This window comes from Numenius arquata, chromosome 11, assembly GCF_964106895.1.
Source record: "Numenius arquata chromosome 11, bNumArq3.hap1.1, whole genome shotgun sequence".
NCBI lineage: Eukaryota > Metazoa > Chordata > Aves > Charadriiformes > Scolopacidae > Numenius > Numenius arquata.
Window position 1 is genome coordinate 34,160,076 of NC_133586.1, and position 27,897 is coordinate 34,187,972.

Genomic DNA, 27,897 nt, shown 5'->3' on the forward strand with positions numbered 1-27,897 from the left:
CTGGATTGACTCGGCAAAGATTTAGTGCCTTGTGTATGGGGAGAGGCAGGGAAGCGTTGTGCGTATATAACTTGTCCAAAGCTGCCTGTAATCACCAGTGTAACTCGCATTTTATTCACTACCATTTCCTCTGTGCAATTATCTCCTTTTGGAGGAAGGCGTTAGGTAAGAGTTGAGAAGCAACTTCCCCTGGAGAAGCAGGGAAGGCGTATTCCCCTCTCCCGCTTTGAGCAATGCTTTGCGACACCCCTCGTGCCGGCACAGGTGAGCAGCGTCTGGGGGACACAGCGCAGTGTGCCTGCTTGGCTTTGAGCGCAGGGGTGACAGGAGTGACTGATGGCCCCCCCCTCTCCCCAGAGGGACCACATACATCATTTAGCACCAGCACATGGCGTGTCTGGCAGGCTGCTCGCCTGGGAGTGCGGGCCTGGCTGGCAGTGATGGTGATCAGTCGGCTCTCCCCCACTGGGTCTTCCCATTCTCCATCTGATTACTTTTTTTTTCTTTTTTTCTTTTTTTCTTTTTTTTTTTTTTTTAAAACTTCCTTCCCTCCTTCACCCCCTTTCAGGCAGGAGAAAGGGGAAATAGCCCCAGGGGTTTGTTGGTGGGTTTACTTCTTGTGCACAGGTTTGTCTTTGCCAGGTTTGCTGCTCTAAAAAGCTTCATGCCACAAGTTTACTTCTTGTCTGGCTCAAAATTAACTGCTTTGCCTGCACCTTTATAGCATGGGTTTGAGTCTGTAGCCTGATGCTTTATTACACATCTGTTTAAATATATCACTTGAATTTCTATCAGGAACTGTAGTTCTGGTCGTAGTGTTCATCTCACACCCCGCAATCTCCCTTCATGAAAAAGACTAAAATTTAATTTAGTTTCAAGCGTTCATTGTGTCTGCCTGTCTGTCTATACACAGCATTCGGAAGGCTCATGGCTTTCTCAGTCCCCCCCCACCCCAGGGTCCCCAGAAATGTTACCCTGCTCTGAATACTCTCAGGACTACGCTTCTAGATATTTCCTTTGATTTTCATATGAAATGTTGGTGCTCCTTCATTTCCTTGTTAGGAAAATTTAATTGTTCAGTGAAATATTTCATTTGTAAGGCTGAAAGTCTTTTACTACTGTCCGGGGACACTTCCTTTACAAAATACTGTTCATGCCTTGCAAAAATGTGACCTTAAGAAATAAAAATGCTGAAAACTAGCAATAAACAGATAAGGTTCTGCCATTTTCCTGTTATTGTGTAAGCCTATGCTACTTAATGTAATTCAAATTGTCAGCTGCTTACATGCAATACATTTCCCCCTGCCCCCTCCTTGGTTTCGCTGGTTTTCTGCACCTCTCCTTTGTACTGGCTCTTCCTCTGAACACTACTGTAATTTGGCTGCTGAAAGGATCACGCTAGAGAATGATGCAAAGAAAATGATTAGGATGAACTGTAACTAGGTATTGATACCAAATTACAAGATACCTTACAGAGGAAATTGGAGCAAAATTGATTTAAAATGAGACTTATTTGATAAAGTAGAGTACTACTCGCTGATTGTGGGAAGGGAAACCCTTGGGACTATTACTAAAAGAAACTTCATGGGTAATAAACTGTTACTTTGCATTTCATTTGTCTTAGAAAAATACTTTGTTAGCAACTGATCCTCAACAGGGAAGCAATTTCGTAAAGAAAATATTTTTGATCATTAGTTCAATTTGTATAATATCTAGTTAGCTTCTCCTGAGCATCTTCAGATAATTACCCGTTGCTGTTTCTCACATGGCGTATCCCTGGGAGGATATTGCTTCCCCAGTTGAAGCTGTGCATGTTTACAGTTTAAGCAAAGCAAACAGTACCTGCGTGCCATGTTCTCCTCGCTGGCCTCAGCCTCTGCAAGCCTTGCTTGGTCTGTGTTGTTCCCTTGATGGCTTATCGCTTCTGTCTTTCTCCTGCGGAGCCGAACCGTCGTCAAATCCCATTTTTCCAACTGAGAACAGTTTCTGAGAATCTGTCTCGTCGTTCCCATTCAGATAGGCTATTTTGGTGATTTTTCTGTCCTTCCTTCAGCACTTGTATTGGGCACTCCTGCTCCTTTCCTCACAGTTCATTCAAAGTCTTTTTCATCTGTCAACACTTGAGCAGTTGTTTTCATCTTTTATTTTCCTAAATGAAACAAAGAAAAAAACAAACAGCGAAACATTACCAGATCTTGCCAGATTCTCCTGATACTAGTGTCACTTCAGCATTTTTATGTTGTCTTCTAATGCTGGCCTGTATCTGCTCTTAACTCATGCTCCACAGACTGAGGGTCCCTCCACGCCAGCCTTCCCCAGCGCTGGTTTCTTGGTGTGGATCGGTCTCCGTACCTGTCTGCAGAGATGTTGAAGCACCGAAAGGCCCTGTTCTTGCAGCTCCAGCACACAGCTGTGGATGCGTGGAGATCAACAGCTTTGGGCCTCCAGTCCTAAAACGGAGCCTGTCCAGTCCAGATGTCCCTTCTGGGAACTGCGCTGCCCTGGGTGGGTTGTGTGTGCATGGAGATGTTTCCAACACGTGCTTTGGCCAAATTGGGGCAGTTTCTCCTGCTTCTTACAAGAGCAGCAAAAGACTAATGCTACAAGCAACATATGCTTCTGTTTCAAAAGGAAAAGCAAGAAATTCACTGTGGAGCACTTGGCATGAATTTAACATGCTAAATTTTATTCCTAACATTATTTTAAGAAATAGGTGAAAAACAGTTGAAGAAATGGGATGGAAGGGAAAAGCTCACGTTAAGCTGACTGACAGCAAAGGAGGTGTTTCCCCAAATGTTTAAGTTTTAGCTCAACTACTGGAAGTAACTCTGGGCTGAAACAGGGGACCAAATCCTGTGGTCTGGCTTACAGGGTTACCTGCGTGGTCAATAACTGGGAAGGAGGAAAATCTAATTCCCGATTGAAGCGGAAGGTCCACCTGTCCTTCTCCACAGGCTATAAGCTGTCTGATGTCTCATTCAGCTGTTGCATTTGCGTTATTTGATTTGACAGTAAGCCCTTTGGGGCAGAAATATTATCCAATTTGAGTGCTACAGTTCATGGGTATATAAACTAGGAATTATGAATGCTTTAGCTGGATATTGGCTTTTAGTATGAGAGTCTTCCGTTACCAGCTGCTCCTACTCATCTGGTCCGCTTTGGAGGAGGCAGCAGTACTGTGATCCTCATTGACAGCGACATAACAAACACAACAGCTGTTTAAAAAAAAAAAAGTTCTACTTAGACATTTTTTGACATTCTGTTAAGAAACTGATTTAAATATCTGGATTTGTCTGCATAAGCTCACTCAAAAAAAATGTAGATAACCTTACTGATGCCATTGCTTTGATGGGAAGCTGCAGGGAAGGGAGACAAACCTTCATAATTCCGGTTATAAAATAGTCTGCAAGGACTGGACAAATACATCTTTCCTTCCGAAAAATAAGACTTGGTAGTTTGCCAGGAGCTAAGGTTAGCGGGGCAGGCAGTAGTAGCTACCTCGAGGATCCCTGGGTGCTCTTCTGCCTGTGAAGGGAAAACACGTTATATGCTGCTAAATCTTACCGATGGGATGGAAACAGCCCACTGCTTGTCTGCCAGTGGCTTGTGGTCCCTTTGAGGTGTTAAACAGTCTAATAAGGGATGCTTGATCAGGGAAGGGGGCTTGGATTTCACCTGTGTAGGGACACCCTAGTGGCAGATGTGCCGGATGGGTGGGTGCTGAGTTCAGATGAGACTTGTCTCTCTGTTTGCCTGCGTCTCCAGCCCGCTCGCATCAGTGCCATGCCCTTTCTGCCCCGGCCTAGCACTGCATCCCACAGAGCCTAACTCCATAGGTCTGGGCTGCTCCTCTTAGGGATGCTGAGCCCTAGGAGGTTCAATATGCAGCTGGTAGTTATCAGGACTTCTTAACTATTGCTGCTGTTAACTTGAATGGTCCTTAGCAAGTCCTAAAAATGGCACTTGTGCTCTGTGTACCATGCAAGTCAAACTGGAGGGGAGCAGGGCAGGAGGCATCTTTAAGGCAACTCTCTGGCTAGAACAGGTCCAGTGTCCAGGAGGGTGAAGAGCATCTGTGATCACTCTGCAGTAACCCCTCTGAGCAGCCCAGGAAAGGCCTTTCTAAGGCCACATATCACACATATCACTGTGTGGTTCTCCTCCCTGAGAAAGGCTGCTCTTAAGCAAGGTCCTGCAGCTTGTCAGCAGCTTCTTACCCCTCTTTGGGGTGCACTGCACCACATGAATATCTGTGAGCTACTGGAGCAAGAACAACCGAAATTATTTTGGAGTGTCACTTATGTGCCGATCTCTTCCTTTTTGAAAAGTGTGCTGTTAACGGTCTTCATATTTCCTTCTAAATAAAGCTCTCGCCAAAAATATCAGCCATTGCCGTCTATTGAGATGGGCAATGTTCAGTATTGCTTCAGAGAGAACATGCCTTCTTGGCATTTATAAAACTATTCATATTTTCAAGCAGGATATTAATAATTTCTTATTTATGTTGAAGTGATGTAAGATGAAAAATTAATGTGGATCTGACTTTGTCTTCCAGATCTTGCAAGCTTGTTGTGCCTCTGATGTGCATAGTCTTAAATGAAGTCAACGTTTTCTTTTGAGCTCCAGTTTACTTCCAAAGTGAGGAATATAAAATTGACGCTGTAAATACCTGACAAAGTGTTTCAGACTGCTGATGTTTGTTTCATTTCCTGTCCTGACTAGTCTTTATCAGCCTTATTATGGAAAAGGGAACGTCCTTTGATGTGGTCCAAAATGTCAGTTGTAGAAATTCGCGTAGTGATGTTTCTCTCTAGTGACTAAAGCGTAAGGTGGAAAGCGAGACATTTAGGCCCTTTTACACATTAGGTTTTTTACATGTCTTAAGTTTCTTGTATCCCTTCTGTTCCATCTATCCACACAGCTAGAGAGAGATTAATATTTCTTCAGGGGAGGCATAAAGCTTTTAGGGGATTCTTGAAGCACTTCTAATGCTAAATGGTAAACATGCTAAAGACCTTCTTAAATACTGGCTTGTGAAGCCAAGTTGGGTTTAAAGTCTTAGTACTGGGGTGGATGGCTTGTTAGAGTGGATTTGGCTTTAGAGGCATTTGTAAAGTCCCTTTCTCCCACCATCCTTTTTTCCAACTTGAAAAAAAAGAATTTATCACTGGGTTTATCATCACTGCTGTCTGTGTAGGAAGGATTGTATCTCCAGGGAGAAGTTATCTGAGACTGTTAGGATCTCTGTCTCTTTCGTCTCTCTCCTGCTATTCTTGTCTAGCGAAGAGCAACGCACAGGGATGCTGTCTGGGGCGAAGGGGGCAGCGAGGGAGAGGAATGGCCTGTTGCGGTTCCTGCCGTCGTGCCGGGTAACGGGCAGGGCTGTGCGCAGGCACCGCCGCCGCGCTCGGGGACTGCGGGAAGTGCCTTTAACCCGCTTCCATAATTAATGGTTGGGGAGAAGGAGAGTGCCCTGTGGGATAAATTAGCATTCATTCACTGTACATGCAAACAGATGTTAGCCGAAGTAGAATGGAAGAAAAGATGCCCACTGACCCAAATTTCTTGCATTGTCCTGTTCTGTCTGTCTGAAATGTTCATGCTCTGACTGCTAAGCCTTAATAAGGGAACAATTCCTTGTTTAAGTGTTTTACCACCTACGTTTTTACAGTTTCATACTATACTGTTTAACGCATGCAGTCCATCTTGCCTGGGCTGCCTCTTTCACCATTGTTCTAGGCTGGACCATCATCAGCTCCCAGCTTGTGTGTGCTCAGCTGAGGCTTGGACTGGGAATGGCTGGACTTTGCCAGGAAACTTGGTGTTTTGTAAACACTTGAGTTTTCTGCTCTGAAATCTGTTAAATGGTCAGCACTTCTTTGAAAAGCAAATGGAAGCAATCTCATGGAAGCAATCCCATGGAAACAAAAAGCAGTAAATGTTTGTGGTCACTTCAAAGGATTCAGAAGTTTATTATTGTTAGTTTCTGCATGGGATACAGAATGCCAGCTGGAGACATTGCATGTGTGCCATGTGATTGTCATTTGCTACTTTTAATTATGATCTGACTTGGTTTCCATGCAAATGCATCCCGTATTTCATTTTATTTTTTAATCTGAAGAAGGCTCATGCCTTGACATCGTTGGCAATGTCACCTTACCATCAGAAGTCCTTTTAAATATCCTGTTTTCAGTGACTTAAGTCTCAGCTTCTCAGGTGTGAATGTCATTCTGAGTTACAAATTTAAGTAGGTAGTTCTTTGGTCATATAAAGTCAGATTGTGTAAGGGCGCAGGGTATAACCTTGTGTATGTGTTTTAGTCTCCTTAAAGCCTGTGTGAAGTTGGAATGCCTTATGCAACACCAGGCACCGATGGTCAACCCCGAGACACGGTGCTTGGAGTTAGCTGCTGTTTGGAAAAAAGCTGAGTGATCTGTGGCAGGAAAAAAAAATCAAGGAAGGAAAAGGAATATTTGAATTAAATACTATTTTTGCAAAATGCTACAACTTACCTGGAATGAGTATTTTTGATACATTCACACTTAGTCTTCTCAGTCATGTCCATCACCCCCCCACATATTCTTTGCCGTAAATATGGTTTGTAGTTAATCGTAAAGATACGGCATACGTGTAGATTAAGAGCTAAGAAGAATATTTAGACATTGCAGCATTCTTTCATTGCAAACTGAATGCTAGAGTAAGATTGAGGAGAAATAGGGGTTTGTCAGCTATTGTCAACTTTTTGCCAGAAAAATGAGTGTGGAGAAATGGAACGTTTCTTTATTATCTGTAGGGATGGACATGGGATACAGAATGCTAAATTTGAACCCTTGTGTTTGTCCTGGTGCTCTCCCATCCTTGCAGATTAGCCAGGAGCACCTGATAAGCAGCAGCTTTGCTCCACAGGCTTTGATATGGAAGCAATATAGTGGTGTCTCGCTCTGGTAAGAGACATTTCAGCCTCGGTAACATGGACGTGGGGTGACAGATGGCATCTCTTCATGCGTCCCTGGCCTGATGGCAGCTGGGGTTCCTCTGCTCTCTTGGGATGGCGAAGGCTCTTCACGGAGAGCGTAGGAGAGGATGTCTCTCCAGCATCATATGTGGTGGGATCCTTAATTGACTTCAGTTTTATGTAGCTTACCTGCACTGGGCATTCAGTACTCATCACCTGGTTTCTATGAGCTGTCCCATGGAGGTGCTGCTTATTTTCAGCTGCAAACACACTTAAATTTAGTTTAACTGTTGAAGGACGCTTTATTTCTTCTGGAGACATTTAAGCTATGTATTCAAGGGCTTGCGGTATGGAGCCTTGATGAGAACTGTTTCTGTGGTTTGTCACTGCTCTCCTCCCCATACTGTCCTCGAAGGGTCCCGTTGCAGTGAGCTGCTGAAGGAAATGTTTTTTTTTTTTAACTCCTGCAGAGAGAAGTTCTTCCCAGTGTGCACTGAAGTTTGCTCTCTTCTTTTTCCTTTTCCTTTCAACAGAAGTTGAAATAACCCCTTACTCATGGAAATGGAAGAGAAGGGTTTAGCACAGCCATAGCAGCGCTGTAATTTAAAGTGAGCAGGTAGTTTTAATCCACCAACATCATACCTATGTGATTATCTTAACTGGCTATTATGCAGAAATAGCTGTAGTTAAAATGAAACAAATGCTTTCCTGCTTATTGTGAATGAGGTAACCACTTTTTAAAGCTTGATAGATTCCTGGATTATTCTTTAGGGATTTCTGTCTCTGACAGTTCTAGACTTTGTGCATCTTATTTGCCTTTCTACATATACTTAACTATGAATTAAAACTGTTTAAGAGGAGATGATGCAAAAAAAAAAACCAACCCTTAGCCTCTTAAAACTCTTGTATTAACAGAATATCATGTCTGTTGAGCAGAGAGTTGCTAGCAGCATAGGGTGGAGATCCAGGTGCAGTGTGGTCTTGCTGCACCCCGGTGGTGGGATAACAGGGGTCTCGCTGTACCACCAGTGGGGTAGCGGGGGTCTCACTGTACTGCTGGCCCAGCCTTCGGCAGACGAATATTGGACACAAGACTCCCAGCCAGGCGCACATGGCACAGGCAGGGGGATGCGGAGTTACTGGCGAGCTTGAGGAGAAGTTTTGGGGTGCTCAGGGGGTGCAGGTGAAATCAGTGAGCAGCAGGAGGTAGCCCCTCAGTTTTTCTAAGGAGAGCTCAGGGAAGGGAGGTGATGCCTCAAAGGAGATGGGGAAAAAGGATCAGGATTGCCTGAAAGTAACCTTAAGTGCCATAGATCCTAAACAGAATAACCAAAGGGCACTTCAGTAATTTTGTGCTGTAACCTTTTTTTTTTTTTTTAAATTTCCCTTCCTCTTTCTGTTCTGCAGTTGCTCTCGGTCGTAATCAGCCCTTGAAAAAAGAGAAACCGAAATGGAAAAGTGATTACCCCATGACAGACGGACAGTTGCGCAGCAAGAGAGACGAGTTTTGGGACACAGCACCAGCTTTCGAAGGTCGCAAGGAGATTTGGGATGCCCTCAAGGCGGCTGCACATGCTTTCGAGAGCAATGATCACGAACTGGCACAAGCAATCATTGATGGTGCAAACATAACACTACCACATGGTAGGTCATCTAAGATGGATGTGGCCTAAGTGTAACAGTAGGTTAAGGCAAATGTTTTGTTTTGTTTTTTTTAACCTGAAAATCAACTGAGACATATATGCAATAGTTGTAAATACTTGTATTTCAGTATGCACAATGTCTTCCAAATTGGTGTTTCAAAGCAGAATTACATCAGTGTAGAGGGATGAAGAAAGGCTACCTTTCTATCATTTGAATGTATGGTCAGGTACTTGGTGTAATACACAACTCTTAAGTCTGATCTCTGTAGGTAACTCTTGTGACTCTGTAATCTCTTGGAACACCTGCATGCTCAAAGGTACAGTTTTCTTAATTTTTCCCTAGCCTCCCTTTGTAAGGGAGTAGATTTCTTTTTTTTTTTTTTTTTTTGTGATCTTCCAGGTTTCTTTGGCACTTGAATTGTTTTGGGTTTTCTTTTTAAAATTTCTTTTCTGAAGAGTATGAAAAACTTTACGAAAAACTTGGTGCTGGCAATCAGCTTTAAGATCTTGTAGAAGATAAACTGCAAACACTTATTTCAGGCACTTTCCCCTTTGCTCTGTTGTTCTGAATTCTGACTTTTTTCAAATTCTCTTCTCCCTCACTCCACCCTCCAAGATGAATCACTCCCCTTTATTCCCAATAGAAATACAGTTCAAGTTCTGCATTTAAAAAGAAAAACATTAAAAAAGTTGAATGGATTTGTAGCTTCAGTAACCTAAAAGAATCAGGATGAAATAAAAAAAACCAACACAAACCAACAAACCACAACCAAAACAACCCACACCAAAAAACTCCCACCAACAATCCATGACAAAACACAGGGAACTGAAGCCAGAGTGTGTGTTCTTGGTTAGGCTCTGCTTGGTGTCCTCTCTTCCAGAAGGGGCATGAAGAGGCTTGCACCAAAAAGTGAACTTGTTCCAGACACGTGGAGCTGAATCCTGTATAAAAGACACTTATATACGTCCTGGTTAGGGTCTCCTGGGAAGACCAAAATGATGACGTGGAAGATTGTGTAACTTGCTTTCCGGGGTAACTAGTCTTCACAAGATTGACTACTCATCTTTTTTTTTTTCCTTTTATTGATGGTGTTTATGACCTCAGTTTCCTTAAGAAGTCACAGTTGATGATGTTGGAAGGAAGTGGATTTGGGGATCTGTCTGTCTTTTCCCATACTAAAGTGTGAAACTTTATTAGTTGTTCTTTTCCCCTCTCCGGTTCAGCAGTTGGGATCTCTGAAACACAGCTGAGAGGTGGAAACTTCCAGTGCTGCAACACGACCTCGCTTTTCCATAATTCATGGGCGATCTTTTGTGGTCCTCCAGATCATTGTTTGTTGTCAAGGAGGTTTGTGTTTTGCTGGTTTGACTGATAATGAGTGAGTTTTTGTCAAGGGCAGTTACGCCTACCGAAATGATTTCTGTAGTAGCTGTAGTTTTAAAGAGGAATTTGTCAGTTATTTCCAGAACCTGCCAATGCCAAGGAGATCTCAGTTCTCCTCTTTGACAGACCTGTTGGAGGTCTGTATGCATTCTAGGCCTAATCCTTTGGAGAGAGAAAAGTATTTTCCCTGCTATAGTCTAGTGTGGTTTTCAAAAGACAGAGAAAGGTGTCAGGTTGTCCAGCATGGAACCGTTATCAGAAAACTTACTTTCCTGTGCTTGTCATACCATATTTTTTAACTTGCACCAGTTCATAAAACTGGTCAGAATCTGGAAATCCTAAATTACCTAACAGGCTTCTTGATTTTTTGTATCAATAATTACTTTAAATAGCTTGTTTATTCTGTGTCCAGAAAACATCAGAATATTCTCCTTCTAAATCAATAGCGTTGCTGAATTTTTGTCCTTCCAAAACATCTAGATTGCTGAAAATATCCCAGAAGAAGCTGGATGTTTAGGAAGCTTGTGGGCTGGAGAGAATTGTAGATGAGAAGGGTCTGGCAAAAGTGATACAGAAGTTACTGATAATTTTAAGTGACCATTCAGATAAATTGAAATAATTACTTTCTCGGAGATTGAGTATTTGCAGACCTAAGGTAATCGCTGCATTGTTTTGCTTAGTTGCTAAAATAAAAATAGTAGAGGTTGGGAAAGTTCAATGTTATATATGGGGCAGGTTTAACAAAATATAGATTACCTTCCGCTGTGGTCTTTTACTGGTTGTGAGAGTTGCTGGCCAGACCAGACTTCATCTTAGTGTAAACAATCATCTCCTAATGTGTGAACCCTCACCCTCTGCAGTGAGGCTCTGAGGATGCTTATGGCCATACACAGAAGACTCATAGAAACATAATTCTTCTAGTAAATGAAAATTTGAGTCACAAGCATGCTTTTGCAGTGAGAGGGATATTATTTGTATACTGTGGTAATGGAATTTGACGAGACCTCAGTAATAAGCTATTTTGACAGCGTTAGATTATGTATTCAGTTTAAATGTTGCACAAGTGTACATATGAACAGCACTTCCAGGGGAAATGTTAAATTTATGGCATCAAGTCATGCAAAGAAGCCATTTGACATGCTAGGTCTCTGCTTCCTCTCATCAGAGTGGCATAAAAACTTGTAATTGCGGAGGAGGATTTTACTCAAGTGGGAAAGTTTAAGTCTGCCTGGAAGAATGTGTCTTCAGGTTCTGAGATGGAGTGGCTTGTGTGTCTCCTCACTCACGAGAAGAGAGGATGGGTGATGTATAGTTTCAACACTCCCAAATTTTGCAAACAGCATTTCTTAGTCTCTTAAATAACTGCTTATTAATCTTATTTACAGTTTAAGGCGCTAAGTCCCAGCAGTTTCTGTTTGCAAGCAAAAATCCAAAACTGGGCAGATAACTCGCATTTCTTCTTTTGGGCAGTCTCAGGAATGTAGGATGGATGGCGTGCCCTGGAAACTAGCCCTTTTAATGTCATTGAATGTAATACTTAAGGGAGATGAAGTATGCGAACTCTTGAATTTGGCTTTTCAGCAGACAATTTGCTTGGGGTCCTGCCTACTACTGGCAGACTGTAGTCTGCTTTCTAAGGCCCACGTGCAGAATAGTCAGAATATTTCAGAAATAAGTCAGGAATCAAACTTCTGTCAGGCGCTCTGTTGCCCAAGTCAGGCCTGGCCTGAGGCTGGATTCCAAATACAAGGAGTATTTTGAATATTTATTCAGGATCTCGAGTTTAGTAGTGATTTTTGTACCCACAAAATTGTGTTACTTGCTTTTTATCCAACTTTCTGCTGGTGACGCTTGTCTTGTGCATCAGCTGCTTGCATAGTTCTCTGTGCAGTGTGACCTTTCCACTCCAGAGAAAGCTACTTCTTTTAGAAATTCAAGTATTTCTTAGTCATCAAGCATTGTTAGTGCCATGTATGAATAGATTATGAATAAAAGCCTTGCATTTATGGGCTCGGTAATCAGCAAACTGAGCTTATCTCCAGCCAGGTAGAACAAACAAACTGTCCTTGTTCTGAGTGACACCAAAAACCTCCATGTTTTTGTTTACAAAAACTCACTTTGTGGAAAAATTAAAAAGAAGGGAAGATAGCTGTTTAAGAAATCTAGCTGCTGCGTATGTATTAACTGCCAAGTCCTGTGCTTACCTGACTTCAACTACCACCTGGATTTACCCGTGTAACTGCTGAGCAGTGCCATGCCTCGCATGGGGTTCTCTCCTCCCACCCTGCCCTGGGCTCTGCATGGGGACCTAGAGCATGGCAGGGGACCTGTGTCACCTCTGAAATTCATCTTTTATACCCTTTTTATTGTCTGTAGCTGTTTACCTGGCCAGGCAGCAAATACACATCCAGTTCAGGCTGTGTCTTCTATAGCAAAAATTAGGGTGAGAATCAAAATGCTTGCAGAGCCTCCTGAAATAGCACCTAAAAGCTTATGAGCAATTTTGTCTTCTGGTCCACCAGAAACCCAGGTAGAAACTGCTCGGGAGTGATGGATTTGCCTCCTCCGAGTTTAGACTTTGTTTCTTCAAGTGGGAGGAAAAGGGAGAATTTGCTGCTCAGGCTGTGCATGTGAACATTCTGTATTTCCCCAAAGAAAGCAACTGTTGAGGAAGATGACATGTAGAAATCAAGTTGAGTTGTTGTTTTTCCCCCTAAGTAAATAATTTGACAATGTAGCTCTGGCATTTTTGTACCCGAAAGCTTGTATTTGTGATAGGACAGACAAGGATGGAACATTCTTCCTTTGATTTCTTAGCGCACCAAAGAATCTTGATTCCTAAGGAAAACCAGCATCAACTAAGATAAATTCCTTTACTCTATTGAAAAAAAATGGAAACCATTTAACTAATTTTTTTCTCTCCCAAAGGAATGGGTCCTCTGCAAAGTGATGCAATAGTATGACACTATGGCATTTCCTCTCATTTACTTTCTCTCTGCTCCACTGGGGCTTAAAAAAACCGAACCAGACTCATACATCTACATTTTAACTGTCCCTATGTGGTAAGCATGTTGTATACGCATTCAAACCGTGTATTACAAAATTAAACCTTGTGGGAAGTTGGAGGAGTGGAAAGAGGGGGCTGGGGAGAGTAAGGACTGACAGAGGTTTTGCAGATACAGATTCTGGCCTAGCTGATGCTGCAAAAATAAAATTGCTTTTTTATTGCAGGAACCTATAGGAAAGGGAGGAAAAAGCACATTTCTTCCTAACACTGCGTTCAGCCAGGTATCTCACTTCTCTCACCTGTGTGAGGAAGACTCTAACCAATGTAATTTTTCTAATGGATGCCTTTTGCTGTCTTCTGCGGTTAAAAATAGCACGTAAGAAGTATTAAATAAATAAATAAGCTTGTGGGATGGGCTTAGCACTTCTCATCTATCTTGGGTGCCTCTGTGGGATGTATTTAAAAATAGAAATAACGTTATCACCAATTTATACCTTTTTTTTTCTGATGTCTTAAAGTAGCACATCCTCAATATTTTATTAATGAGTCTATTTAAATTTAATGAAGAACAGTTTTACATACTTCTCAGCTATCAAAAAGGAAATGTTGGAGTGTGTAGTATTTTATTAGGGTCTGCACCAGATGTTAGTGCTGAGTTGAACTTGTCCTGAAAGTAGTTAATATTAATTGGAATCTGTCTGGGGTTAAGTGGAGTTTTTAAATTTCAGGATGGACACTTAATCCACTGTAGCATAGTACATTGGATTTAACTCCTTTAATGCTGTTTGGATGATAAAAGGGCCTCTCTGTTAAGCAGTGGCTTTGTGCTCGGGAGCAGTCAACTTCTCTGTGCCCTAAAATACAGCTCCCGTAGCTTGCAGCATGCTTTTTCAGCCAGCAGTCTTGCAGCGCTGGCTCTTTGTGTGCAAGCAGAACTGTCACATTTACTGTGTGTAACACTTGAGATCATGAAAAGTGAGGATGTGAGTATTTAACTTCAATGCTGGGGAAAAGTAGGTGGAAATTAATGAAATGTTCTTGCTGTGAATAGAGCATTTTCTTCCCCTTGGGGTGAACTTTTCAACAGAAAGCCATAGGAAAAACCCAAAACCAACAGCAGTGGTATAGAGGAAAGCAAGCTTCACCTCCGCTGTTTACCCCACCCCAGTCCAAACACAAATTCCTAATTCCAGCAAAACCATTTTTTCCCTGTTGAGCTGTAACTATGCATCATACTGTGATATTTGCTGCCTTCAGGCCCGATGTTTCCCTGCACTACAGAGCAGCTTTTAATGGCTGTGCCTGCGGTGCTGCCTCCCCGCTGCGTGCACGGGGCTCTCAGAGGCTGTTGCTGTCGGAAAGGAGACCTATGTCACTTCATGTATCTGCTGTCCCTCAGTGCTCAGCTGCTTCTCGGTGCAGCTCTGTGGTTCCATAGACCATCAGGATGGATGTGCTCCTTACTGAGCATGTTGGGGTTTGTTTTTTTTAGTACTTAGCCAGTACTATGTGAGCACTTATTAGTTGTATTCTATAAAGAAATGTACCCTCTGCTGTGTTGAAAACTCCATTTTTGTTTGTAAAGGAAGGGTTTCACGCTGTTGCTCAAGACCTTGAGAGTGCAAGGGGAAAAGGAGAGAATGCAATAGCTAGAGCTGATGGAACGGTATGATTTGGGGTAAACGGGAGAGCAGCCCATAGCACAGATGCGTTTGGCAAGATGTCAGTGTTGCTTTTAGCGTTGATTGCATTCATTGTGCAAGGAGTCCTGAGGAGGTTTTTATACTGCTTAGGTAAATCACTGGGAGCGTTGGAAAACTTCTGCTCCTTGCTGCAGCTGGTATTTCACCTTCTCTCATTGGTCTGGAAGTAAATCAGAAGAGTTATTGAAGCTTTTTTGGAAACAAAAGCTGTGTCTGTGCTCAGGAGTGTTGGACAGGCACATGGGTTATTGATGGTGGGCATCAGTGTGCTTTATTGCTGCCCAGCACTGATGGACTCTTCATATGTTACCTTTATTAGGATGGTGTTTTATTAACTTTGTTCAGTGGATGGTATTACCTGGCTTCCATCCTTACTGAGATTATTCTGATATTTGGAAAAATTTCAGGCTGACAGGTTTTGCCTTGCTCTAACTTCTCTTCCTCAATAGTTTTATGAAAAGGTTACACAGCAACATCACACTGGTGCAAGAAATACAGGATTTGCCTAAAGCAGTTGTCCCCAGTATTTGAGACTGGATGGACAACACAGTCTGTACTGGTGGTAGAGGCAAACCATAAGCCAAGCACCATTTTCTTCTTCCATGCAGGGCTGAGAAGCACAATAATGATGGGGAAGCTGAGCAGTAGATGCCATCAACAGAAGTTGGTCATCCCAACCAGCCTCATCCTTGCTTTAAGGAGAGGGGAGGGTGTGCAGAACCTCAAGTGCCAGAGTCCTTTTAAGGCTGTATCAGCCATTAGTGGCTGTGCCACTTCATATTAATTTAATAAAAGGTATACATCACAGGCATATAAACTGGTTTGTATTAAAGCCAGATCCTATATCAGAAGAGTTTCTTTATAGCATCCAGGAGTGAAATCAGGCTTATTTTTTTCTAAGTGGAGTTGAAGCACGGTCTGTGATTCAAATGATTAGGTATAAATTTTATTCTGTTGCATGCTTTGTGCATCACTGTTTAGAAAATACATCTGCTGCGTTTTTTTTACCTATTAAATGGGAGTATCTGCTAAACTCTTTGCTCCTTTGTGAATGTTAAGGCTTCTCATGTCACATGCCTGACCTTTATTAACACCCGAGAGGTACTGCGTGTGAATGTCAGTGGTGGGATGCTGCTGTAAATGAGCTTTCTGTGACGGCCGCTGTGCATCCCTCTCATCTACTGATTTTCCAGGCTCCCAAAACAGTAATCACTAAAAGTGAGCTGCCAGATGGAAATGGGAAAGGAAGCAGTGGAAGGTAGTCGGCAGGCTCTCAGGAGTTAGTCTTTAAATTTGTACAATAATTCAGAAATATCTACAAGAAAATTCTATAGTAGATGTTTAACACTGACCATTTAGTGTATGTCTCCCTTAAAATAAGTAGCTCCAAAAATGGAACTCTGTAATTTTTGCAGTGTGATGGCTATATTGGGCTTAACTGTTGTATTGATGAATCTGTGGTTGAGAGGAATCTGTACAGTAAATTTCGCCCTGGCATCTTCAGCGTTTTAAATTGAATCTGCTTCCAGAAATTGCTGCCACTTAAAGACGCAAGATCCTTGTGTTTTTTTCCCACCCTTGCCTGCAAGCTACTGTATCCATTGCTTAGGGGGTTAAGGCTGTAGGAATTGCTTTCTCAGTAACTCATTTGTCTGAAGAGACTTTTTAATTGTCATTGACAAAATGTTTTTTCTGTAACGTATTGCATTGTCTCACGGAACGTTGTTGAACGATGTGGTTTTGTATGTGGATACAGAATGCTCGGTCAGGTTTTTCTAATGTTTAAAACGATAGTGAAGGGTATTTTGGTGACTCTGGCTGTCTAATTTCAGATTTCAGCAGAGTTAAGAAAGCTTTGGGAGGTCTGACTATCAAAGCGTATCTGTCAACATGATCAGCAGTAGTACTGAGATCAGCATGCAGGCTGGAAAAGTTAAGGAAACTCCAAAATCTTTCTGTAGATCAAAAAATTTACAGTTGAGGCTACTAGTTTTTTTGCTTTTTGGTTTTGGTGGTTATTTTTTTGTGTGTACTAAACTGTGCTCAGCAGAAAGCAGTTCTTAGTTTGAGGGGAGGTTTTTCTGTTTTGTTTTTTACTTCAATTAAAAAAAAAATAGCAAGAAACGAGGGATTGAAAACCAGAAATTGCTGGTGTCTTGCAAGGAACCGGGCTAGCTGCTGTTAGCGCTGAGGATGTGAGCGTGCATTAGGAGAGTGCTTGTACTTCAGTTTATCTTCTACACATCGGTGTCTATTTTTAAAAGTAGTTGACGTTAGGTTCCCTCCTTAGGTTTGTCTTTGCTGAGATGGTTAGTGAATACATTGAGTCTAGCTTTTGCAAGACTGCTCCAAACTGTTTCGATACCTTCCTGCCTCCATGTGCGCGCAGCACCGGTAGATGCTCTGGAAAAGGGCTGCCCGCTCAGGTGAGAGCTGCCGTCCCAGTTTCGGTGGTGCCTCTCGACGTTTGGGCCACTCCAGTTGTTACAGTCTCTGAAGCACGGACACGGTGCGAGGACTCAACAAGTGTGAAAAGAAATGCTACCGTCCAGCTGCTGGATGGGCACCTGCGCTGGGCTCCTGCGAAGCGGTGGAGGAGACCAACTCGTCTTCAAAATCCATTTCATGGAGCAGCTTTGTGCATGCACCTTCTGCCCTCTCTGTCCTCAGAAAATACCTCCTGCTGATGAGAAATCTCTGAAGTGCTCTGGCTGTTTCACTTCTGCTCAGGCACCTTAATTGCTTTTTCTTTAGAAGACTTAATCTAAATTAGGGATCTTCCTCCAGTGGCCCCAGGCGGTGCGCTCCCTGCTTGGACACCAGCGTGGCAGCTCCTCCTCCTCCTCGGCTCTTTCTTGCCTCTGTGCTTCTCGGCATTTTCTCTGTCCGCTGTTGAGCCGGCACATCTGGAGAGATGGCTTGTTGCTTTTGGGAAATGCCTTTTTGCAGAGAGGCAGGCATGCACGCCGTGCTGGGGAAGGGCAGATGCACTGTGCCCGAGGTGCTGCCCTGCTCCGCGACCAAAGATGTTAGGCTCCAATCAGAAAAGGTCCCTTTGCTCTGCAGTTCTCGCTGTTGAAGACTGGCCAGACAGTTAGAAGGTCTAGCCAAATCATCTGGTAAAATGGAGAGAATTGTTTTATTTTTGCTTTTGATCCATGTAAAATTAAAACAGGCAAAAGTCAATTATTACAGCAATTAATTCGACTTCTACTGTCCTCTGGAAAAGAAACTGATGATTCCAAGTGTAGATGCCATCTGCAAAATGTTTAAATCTTTTCTAAAGCCTTATTTCATGTTCTGTTTTACCACTTTCTGTTGTCGTTTGGTTTAACAGCGCTGTCAAGTCCGTGAAGCCTCATCACATGACTGTTGCACAATTGGCAGCTTTAGCTGCATTTTTCTTTTTAAACTGCAACTTCAAGAGGAGATACTCAGTTTATAAATATGAGTGTGAAAAGAGCTCTTCCCAGCTGAAAATACATCACATTATTTCAGTTCCTGGATGCTTGAAGCAATCCATTTGTTTACCTTCACACTGAAAAAGTTTGCAGCATTAATTTATAGACTATGGTGCAGTAGAAACACCTTCTTTCATAGTAGCCACTTCAGAGCTGGGAGTTGAAAGCTTTGGAGAAACCTTTGATTTGGGTTTTATGTTTAAGTGGAGTTATGAATGCTCACGCTCTTGAGTACTTTCTCCATTTCCCTTTTGAAAGCCTTCTAGGGGAGAGGGGCAGGGAGTTAATGGGAATAATCCCATCCTGCATTGACCTGGAGCCTCACTGCCAGTCGGTTTTGCTATTTGGTGGGGTTTTCCCCTGTCTTTGCCCCAGTTTGCACTCTGAAAGGACCCATGCAAAGCAGAGTGTTGCTGCGAAGGTGCCTATAAAGCACAGAATAAACTGAGGAAGAGAAACCCTTGTTTTTATGTGAAGTAGTGCAAAAGATTGCTTTCCTAAACAGCAAAGCTCACTGGTGCTGGTTTCTTTCATCTGATATAATTCCTGGGATTGTTTTTGCTGGAGTCAGAGGAGGGATGCAGGGGAGCAGGGAGGCAATGTGTGCAGCAGGATGGGGCCGCTGCTCGGCCAGGTCCCTTCTTCAGAGCTGTGGACAGGGGGAGAGTGTGCATCCTGCCAGGCAAAGTACTGAGAACTGATGACTTTGGTTGGGGGGTATGGGGGTGTTCAGTGTTTCTTTCAGGTATGAGAAATGGCACGGAAGAAAGCAGAATGTGTATTCTCAATGTGAGAGAGCAGCAGTAGAGTTGGCTTCCCAACACTGACTGGGGCTGTGGACCCCAAACACTTCAAGCTGCGGAGCAGGTTGCCTGCTTCCCTTTACGCAACCTCCTTGTTCCCCTGCCACATCTCTGGGGCCGCAGGATGCTGAGCAGGGACAGTGTACATCTATGGGTTTAAAATGCCCTTTGCCACAACTTTGGGTTGCTTCTGACATTCAACAGTTCCTCCATGCAGTTTATAAGACAACTGCAAGCACTTATAGCAGGGCGATTTGATGGGTATGGCAGCAGCAAGAATGAGCAGGAGCTGGGAGCTGGGCGACTGCTGGGATGGTTTTAGTGCTCAGAAAAACACCCACGAATCCACAGCCTCGGAAGTGGTGGAGCAGGACCATTTATGAAGAGTTTTCACAGCCAGTGGCTTGCATGCATTTTTAGAAAGAGAAGGACGTAAAACGGCAGTGATTTTTAAAACGCAATGCACGCAGAGGAACCCTCGTCTACTGTGTAATAAAGTGATTCTTAACAGCACTGTCAAATGGGTTACTCATTTCCATCCTCTCTGCTGGAGAGCTGTGGGCTGGTGTGACTCCAGGTTTCTGAAGAGCGCTGAGGTGTAGCCCCTGCCTCCTGGGAGGACTATGCTCCACTGGGATGGGGTTAGAAGAAGTGAGAGGTAGAGATGCTTGGAGTGTCGTCCATTGCTAGGCTGTTGCCGTGCAGCTTGTGGCTGAATGAAAACCATGTGTTTGTATGGTATTTTTCATTAGAGAGATGCTTCTCGTAGAAGCGAGCTGTTCAAGAGATCCCCTGACTGAAAATTAGAGAAATGCCAATAAGTTCTTTTGTAATTGGCAAATTCTATGCGAGAAGGCTGCGTCTGCAGCGCCTACCAGGAGGTGCTCCACAGTGTTGGTGTTTCTCTTGTTCTCAAGGAAGCAAATAACAGCCAGGCTAACGTTTGGCCAATATTCCTCTTCTTCCTGCATTGCAACCGCTGTGCATAGCATGTGGTGGAGAGCTGAGCACAGAGATTTCCGAGTAGAGAATGAGGGGAAATTACAATAGCTAATCAATGAGGCAATTAAAGATAATTGTTGAAATTAGGTTAGCGTGTCGCTACGGGAGGTGCTTTTATTCTAATGGTGCACCCCTTTCTGTTATTTTAATTTTGTTTTCCATCCTCTTCAAAATTCCGGATCATTATGTGGGATCTCTTACTCTCTCCTCCCATTCGCTTTAAGCTAACGTGCTCGGGCCAGTGCGCAGACACTGGTGAGTAAGTACGCGTATTCATGATGTACAACGCACCTTGTGCGGCTTTAGAGCAAAGGGCTACTGTGGAAGACGGTGAGAAGGCCTATCTCTTTTTGGGAATTACTTTCATTTCCTTACCGTAGCCTTCATTAGTGCTTGCGGCACCGGAATGTGTGTGATTCTGCAGCTGGTGTCGGGTGTTTTCCGCAGGAATGGTACGAGCTCGCTCTGCCGTCCCGGGTGCAGCGTGTTGGTGCTGGTGAAGGACACGTTACGCTGTTGTGCTTCACCAGACTCATCCTAACCTTGAAACAGAGCCTGTTTTCTCAAAAGCCTCTTCAGTTCGGAGCTACAATTAAGTTGATGCTTTCTGTCATTTCTGCTGTGATTAATATTTTTAAAATAGACGCACAACATCCTTTCTGAGGGATGCTGGATTTCCATGTTTTCTTCAAATGCAGAGTTGAATCAAATCATCAGGATGTATAGCAGTTGTGGCTGGCTGAAATATTTATATATCTAAGTTCAGGTTAGAAACTATCAACCCTTCAAATAAAAACCCACTTATGGCTACATCCTACAGTTGTTTTCCTTAAATATTTTTAACTTCTGCTCTTGTTTTTTGAAAGGTATTTTGAGGAGCTTCGTCAACATAATTGCTTGGACTCTTCTCAAGTCTCTTCCCCTGGTAGCATATGCCCGTCTGTTTCCTGTCTTTGGTTTCAGTTTGCCTTTTCTGGTGCGGTGAGGACGACTGTACAACACTGTTTCCAGAACTGCATTTTTTTTTTTTTTTTTAAACCATTAATTTGTGACCAGGAGAGTGCAGCTAACTTTCTTAAGGAAAAAAAAAAAAAAACCAACCCAGGCAAACAAAGACTGACTACATGATGGCCATTAAACGCTCAAAATAAGCCCAGGTGCGTGACAAAAGAACGTCTCAAATTCTTCATGTAAGAAGCTGCAAAGTGCTTGTTGATCAGCGTGTTGCAGATCTTCCAGACAGGCGTATGTGTGCTTTAAGTGAGTAATATTCCTGTGGTATCTGATAGTGGTGAGGACATGATGTCTAGTTTATTAGATACTCCACAGAAGTGAACGTTTACTCCATCATTGGCTGCTTATAGTGGTGAAACAGGGTATCTGCTTCATCTGCCTTGCTGTCTGCTAGTAAAATGAGAAAAAGAAATATGAAGTGTTTAAAATGCATTCCTCATTGAAAATTTCAGTGCAAGCCAATGAGAGCCCTCTAGATGCTGCCTTCTGTGTGAAAAGGTGACTTCAGAGGTGGTATTTCTTGCTTCTGTGATTGAAACAGAGCATTTTGCCCTAAAATCAGTGTTCCTGAAGGAATTGGTGTCCTTCAAAGTGCTTCAGTTTGGTAAACAAGGGGATCAGCCAAACCTTGGGTGTCTCGCTCGCTCCCTGCCAATGGATGCACCCTGCTCCTCCTCCACGATCTCCAGTTGACAGCAGCCGGGACATTTGTCATCTTTTTCTGTTGTGGCTTCAGGTATTTAAATAATAGGATGTCGGTGACTTTTCTCCAAGGTCGAGGAAAGGTGGTCATGATCAGAAATGTCTGAGTCGATGGAGAAGGATTCTCCCAAGTACAACTTTTTAGGGCAGGGAAATGGCTGAGGAAGGTCCTGTCTGGGCTGTTACAGAGAGCCCAGGTGGTGCTCTCTAGCCTGGCAGTGAGCCAAAAGGAGGTATTTTAGTACTTCTAAATCTTCCACAACCTCTTTCAATAAATACCTTGGGATAGTAACTTCAAGTCTTTGCAGGCTGGTAAGGGTGTATGGGAATACGACAAAAACACGTGATAGATATCAGCTTCATCTGGTGAAATCCACCTTTGCCAGTAAGGGGGAAAAAATACTAATTTCTAAGAAATTTTATTTTTTTTTCCTTAGCACTAGTGTGCCTTGTGGTAGCTTGAAAGGGTTAAAACAATAAGGGACTTCTAAATCATAACTTGGAAGAGGCTGAGTTTCTTGAGCCCTAGAGCCGGTAGCTGCTTTTTGCTGGCAGGTACCACTGAGAAGCGGAACAGGCTTTGCTTTTTTGCTGTCACACTCCTGATCCCAATACAGCACCTGGCACCGAGCAAGCACAAGCGATGTAGGCTTTCGTAGCCTTATTGCAAAGCAAACTTGCAGGAAAATAAAGCGCATGTTTCCATGTGTGCTTTGACTATTGGTTATTATACAGAAATAATGAAATCTCAGAGCTGCCCTTACTTGTTCCGTAGCAATCAAGCAGGCTTTTTGTAGAAGGTCATAGCTGCAGCAAGGCGTTGAAATTTTAACCTGTCTGTGCTCTTGCAGGCTGTGCAGATCCCCAAAGCCCCTGCTGTGTGCATATTCAGGGCATGATGCAGCGCTGACTAACATGAAATCTTCTAAGTTTATGCTTAATCAATACATTTTTTTTGTCTTCTATTATAAATAAGGTAACTGGAGGAACAGCGCCTTGGAGGTACAGAGCACATTACGTGGGATAAAGCAATGCTACGTACAGCCTTCTGTTGCTTCAAATCTCTCCTGGAGCCTTCTTTAATCCCCTCCACCTCCACCTTTTTAAACCTTGTGCTGTAGTTTTATTTTAGGATGTAGGTACTAATGTAGGATCGTGTCGGTTTGCTTGACCTCCCTGGAGCCTTCAACATTTTTGCTGGTTATCCATGGAGACCCAGTGTGCAAATGAATGAATTCCATGCTCATTAACAGGTCTTCGAGTGTCAGCACTGGGATACAAGAAAGTTTGAGAGCAGTAAGAGAAAAATGGTACAGGGCAAATTTTTGTCTAGGTCATTCTGTGCTTGCTTTCTATTGATGCCCTGTTGCATATAGGTAGGTCAAGGGGACAGTTCTTGTTTAAGTCTTAGAAGGTAGTTTTCCACATTCTTTTCTCCTTACAAACTGATGTGGGACTTCTCTGCACTCCATAAAAGCCAATATTTGCTTTTGTGTTTGGTCTAAGGGGCTGTCTCAGCTGCTGTCTTAGCTGAAGCTATATAAAGTGCTGTCTCAAGCCGAATTTCTGTCCACATCCACTTCGCGCTCAGATTAAACTCTCTCGAATACCATTTTGCTGCCCAGAGTGGGCATCGTGGTGGGCAGGGGATTGTTTGAAGGTTAAGCAACTGGCACCGGTCACGCAATGGAGGTGGGGTTGCTGCAGTCACTAGCTGCTAGTGAAACCTCCCTGCATAGGGCAGGACTTCTACTCGTGGTCAGAATGTGCCTTCTCCACTTGAGAAGCAAAAGAACATGGGTGGTTAGTTGTTTGGTTTTTGATGTGGTTTTTTTTTTTTTCCTGAGGTGGCCACAAGAGTCAGTCCAAGGTAGAACAAGCAGTTAAGGACAAGTGGATTGTACTTAAAGAGATTAGTCGCAAGCAAAGGTAAAGTTATCTTTGGAAAGGAGTGCAGCAGGCTCTGGCGTGTTTGTCGGATGATGTAGTGGTCTGTGTTGATGACTGGTGTCCTGCTGATCTTAGCTAAAGGAAAATCCTCTTAAAGTAAAATGCAAATAGCATAGCAGTTACCTTGTCTTCCAGAAGTAACTGGAAATAGCAAAGTAGTTTGTCATATTGGGAAACTGAGATTGAATAGTTGTGTATATGGTTATTATGCAAGAAATCCTCCGGTAATGGACATGGGGTCTAGTTGAGGGTTAACAGAACTTCTGCAAACAAATGGCACCTTCTCCTGTTTTGTGAAAGAATAAAGCATTTGTACCTCCAGAGCCAGTCTGCTGTGTTTTCTGGTGACCTTTTCTGCAATGTCATAGTCAAACATCCATGACTTCCGCAGCAGAAGGAGACTGTCAGGAGTCTGTTCTAGGAGAGCAAAGGGAAAGCTTTTTAGACCTCCAAAGAAAGTAAAAACTGCTTAAGTCTTTGTGGTTGGCAAGAAAAAGGAAAATCTCTATCAGTTCCATAAAATGCTGTTGTTAACCTCCCGTTTGGTTTGCCGTTTTAACCATGTTAGTCATAGGATTTTGGATGCTGAGTACTGGGTATTCGCTCTTGGTTTACGGGAACAACAGAATAGTTAAAAATTCGGTGGTGGTAAAGGCAGTGACAACTTCTGTAAATCTGAGTTCGGCTCCTATGCGTCCTCACGCTGAACAGATACCCGGTCACTTTAAATGTTGCCGGGTTAGCTGTCCACGGAGGGATATGATGCAGGCTCAGATGACTGTGATAGGATGCTTTCTTTTTTTTTCTCCAAATCCCCCGACCCGCTTTAAGAAGATAGATAATGGAGAACAGCAAATGTAAATGAAGAGAGTACACAGAGAAGCTCTTTTACCAACCAGATTTTTTTAATTTAATCTTTATCTAAGAAGCGCGTCTAGACAGGCATCTATTTTAATGACATGCAAAGCAGAATAGTACATGAATACTTCATTAGTAAAAAGACTTGTCATCTTTGAACCCTGATGTAATGTTTCTTGGAAGCTGTTACCTTCTTGCAATATTAGATCCAAGTTTTACAGAGCGATACAGAAGTGGCAGTACATATGGTATTGCTAACATGACAACTACCCAGCATTAATACATAATTGACTTTCTCTATCAAACTTGATTTGAATAAGGAACGACTCACCAATGAATCGGTCTGTTCTAGAGTTTGTATCTTGGCAAAAGCCTGCAAGGAAAGCCATGGGGAAACTTGTCGTAAAGGATGCTGTGACTGGTTAACCAGCCTCTGAACTCATGGTTGTGGTTAAAATTAACCATCTTCTTGCACTGTTTAGTTCATAATTGTTATTCCGAGTCCTGGTGTAGTAACTGGCAGTCCTTTGCCACGTTGTGGGTCACAGATGCCTACCAACCCCATGGGTGTCTTAGTTGTCTGCCACAACCAGAGGAGATGAAAGCCAACGAGCTGCATAGACTTGTAGGTATTTGTGCTCTAGTAAAACTGTATTAAGGAAGAATTAGCTCTGTTCTGTAAGTTAGATGGCTGTCAGGTTTTGAGCTTTCTGGTGTAGGTCCCCTCTGTCTCTGGCAGATGAGCACGGTGGGGCTGCAGATCCCAGTTCTTCTGACAGGATTGCCACTGCTGCTGCTGGCATTAGTGAGGAGTTTTGAGGGCGTTGGTTCCTGACCCTGAGCCCCCCTTTCCCACAAGCATTCTCCTTCCCAAATCATTCTCTGTGCCCAGCCGTCCCTCCTCCCACGGCAGAGAATCCCTCTTCTCGCCCTGCCCTGCTCTCCCCTCCAGCACGGTGGGGACACTGAGGGATGCACACCTACCAACTGCTGCCAAAATGCGGAGAAAAGTGGCTTGCTTATCCAGTGCAGAAATTTCTGTCTTTCAGAAGACTGTGTTAATCTTAATTATCTTTCACCTTCAGCCTTGTTAATTAGTGCTAATGAATTAACTGATGCTGATGCTCCGCTATGATAAAGGGAGCGGATGAGCATGCCCAGCAATGCACCTTGCATGTCTGCATCAAAATAATAAATTTAATAAAAAATAAAAAATAATAATAAAAAAATAAATAAAATAAATTTTCCCAAAATAAATACCCCCTGCTCTGCCTCCCCAAAGTCCACCTCAAAACGAAAGGTTTCTGACAAACCTAGGCATGCAGGCAGATTGGCTTTCACTTACAACACACGGACAAGACATACCTCAGACTGGGTGACGATGGCACGTCCCTCTTAGCCAGCAGATGACTGCAGAAGGAGCTGCACAAACCCCTTGTCCCGCTTCGCTGTTCAGATGCATCTCGGTTCCCCTGGCTCAGGCAAGGCCATCTTGGAGCCCAAGCTTCTCTCCCTGTCGTTCTGCTGCCCTCTGGTTTCTGTAGGTGCCGGGTGCTGCCAACTTGGCGATCGCGATTTGGGTTTTCCTCCCCTGTGCCCGCCTGCAGGCCTGAGCTGCAGAACTGGTTTTGAGAATGCTTTACTCGTGAAGATTGCCAGATTGGTTCAGAAACCTGCCCTGCGCTGGAGATGTGCTTAGTTTGAAGCAGGGTGACTTGAATACGCCTTGGGGGATCTCTTTGGCTAGGTACTCCAACTGAGATTTGCCCTTTAAAGTTTTATTACAGCAAAAGCAGCTAGTTAGGATCACTCAGATTAGAAGGGACCTCAAGAGTCCATGTAGTCCAACCCTCTGCTGCAGGCAAGTGTGTCTCAGGTTATTGCCTTGCAGAGCCTTTTCAAACAGCTGAACGTACGTTATTTTACCACTGATCTTGGAGCCTGGGTGAGCTGGGTTTTCTGAAGAACATCCAAGCGAGGAGGCGAGCATGAGCAGTGCAATAGCTGATTCAGGGAACGAGCTAGTTCTCCTGCCAAAGAACAGGATGGGAGGATTACAAAGGCAGTAGCAGAGTATCTTAATTTTCTACTTCTTTCCCTTGTTGTAATGCACTAAGCCCAATTCCAGTCTGTCTTGTGCCAGTTGCCGCAAGCGGGAGTGAGCTGGTCCCCGCTTACCAAGCATCTCCTGGAGCGCTGGGATCTCCTGCTGGCTCTGAGAGTTGTTCTCCTTTGTGGAATTGAGCCAGGCTGATAATGTTCCCGTAATGGAAGAGCTATTTTTTAGTGAATTTGAAATGAGAATTCTTAAATGCTTAACACTTATTATCTACAAAACCCATTCTTTAAGGAGCCAGAGTAAGTTCTTTATTATAAAGGGAGGCTGAAGATGAGAGCAGAGCTGTGTTGTGGCAGCAGTTGCGCTGTGGCTTAGCAGACAAGCTCATACCTTTATAAAGGCTTTGTACGGTAGCTTTATGGCAGTTTAAACTTGCATAGCCCATAGAAGTTTAGTGTGGAAGAAGCATGGGGAGGGGGCTTATATATGTGGTTTATTGTGAAGTGCTTCATCCACACCATTAATGATTATAGCCGCCTTATTGTTCTCTGTACGGGGTGCAAGGCACAGGCTTGCACGAGCACTCCCACGCGTTGCCCTCCAGAAAATGGGAGAGCTACAGTTGTTAACTGCAGCATTAAGCTGTTTCAGTCATTATTTTATACGGGGTTTAATGTGAAAGAGCTTTTTTTTCTATTACCTCCTCCCAGTTTGCGATGGTTGTAGGTGAGCTGGAACAAAGCACTGCGTGTTTTTACTTGTTTGTCCCAATCCTGTTCACACACTGAGCAAAGTCGCCCTTCACCACTTTCGTGTGCCGCTGACATCAGTACACGTTTTTTTTCTTATAAGATCCTGTGTTGACCAGCCGTGACCTGGAATCAGCGACTAATAAAGATGAAGAGATAGTTCAGGTTTTCTGCCTCCAGTCATTGCTCTCTAGGAATTGTTGTACTGCAGGACCCAGAAGAAGACCCACTTGTTTTGTGATGCTCGTAATGAGTTTCAGGCGTTAGTGACCTGTATCGGATTTAAACCAATAGTCTACAGGTGAAAGCTCTACTATTGCCGATTTATTCAGCAATCTAGGCTCAACTTGGGTTTGGAATGGAGCTTTTCAGTAAAAAAAAACAAATGAACCAGCTGTTCCTTGGGCAAATGTGTTATACGCAGACACTAGGCTCCTTAAATTAGCTAGTCTCATTGCAATGCTAGATTTTGTTTTGTGTTGTCTTAATTTTTCTTCCTGCAGCAAGTCTGTATGGGGGAAGGGAAGAAGAGATGGAAATCTGCTCAGTTTTTAAGTTCTGGGTGTTTCTGAGCAATCCTCCTCAAAACTGCTCAAAATCTTAAAGA

General features: G+C 43.3%; 1 protein-coding gene across 1 annotated transcript in view; it reads left to right on the forward strand.

The window, feature by feature from the left end:
• The window catches only part of UBTD2 (ubiquitin domain containing 2), a 55,369-nt gene that overhangs the window by 22,173 nt on the left and 5,299 nt on the right, over positions 1–27,897 (forward strand). The window contains exon 2 of the mRNA XM_074156342.1: positions 8,363–8,599. Coding sequence (XP_074012443.1) covers positions 8,363–8,599 — 237 coding nt within the window. The remainder of the gene's footprint in view (positions 1–8,362; positions 8,600–27,897) is intronic.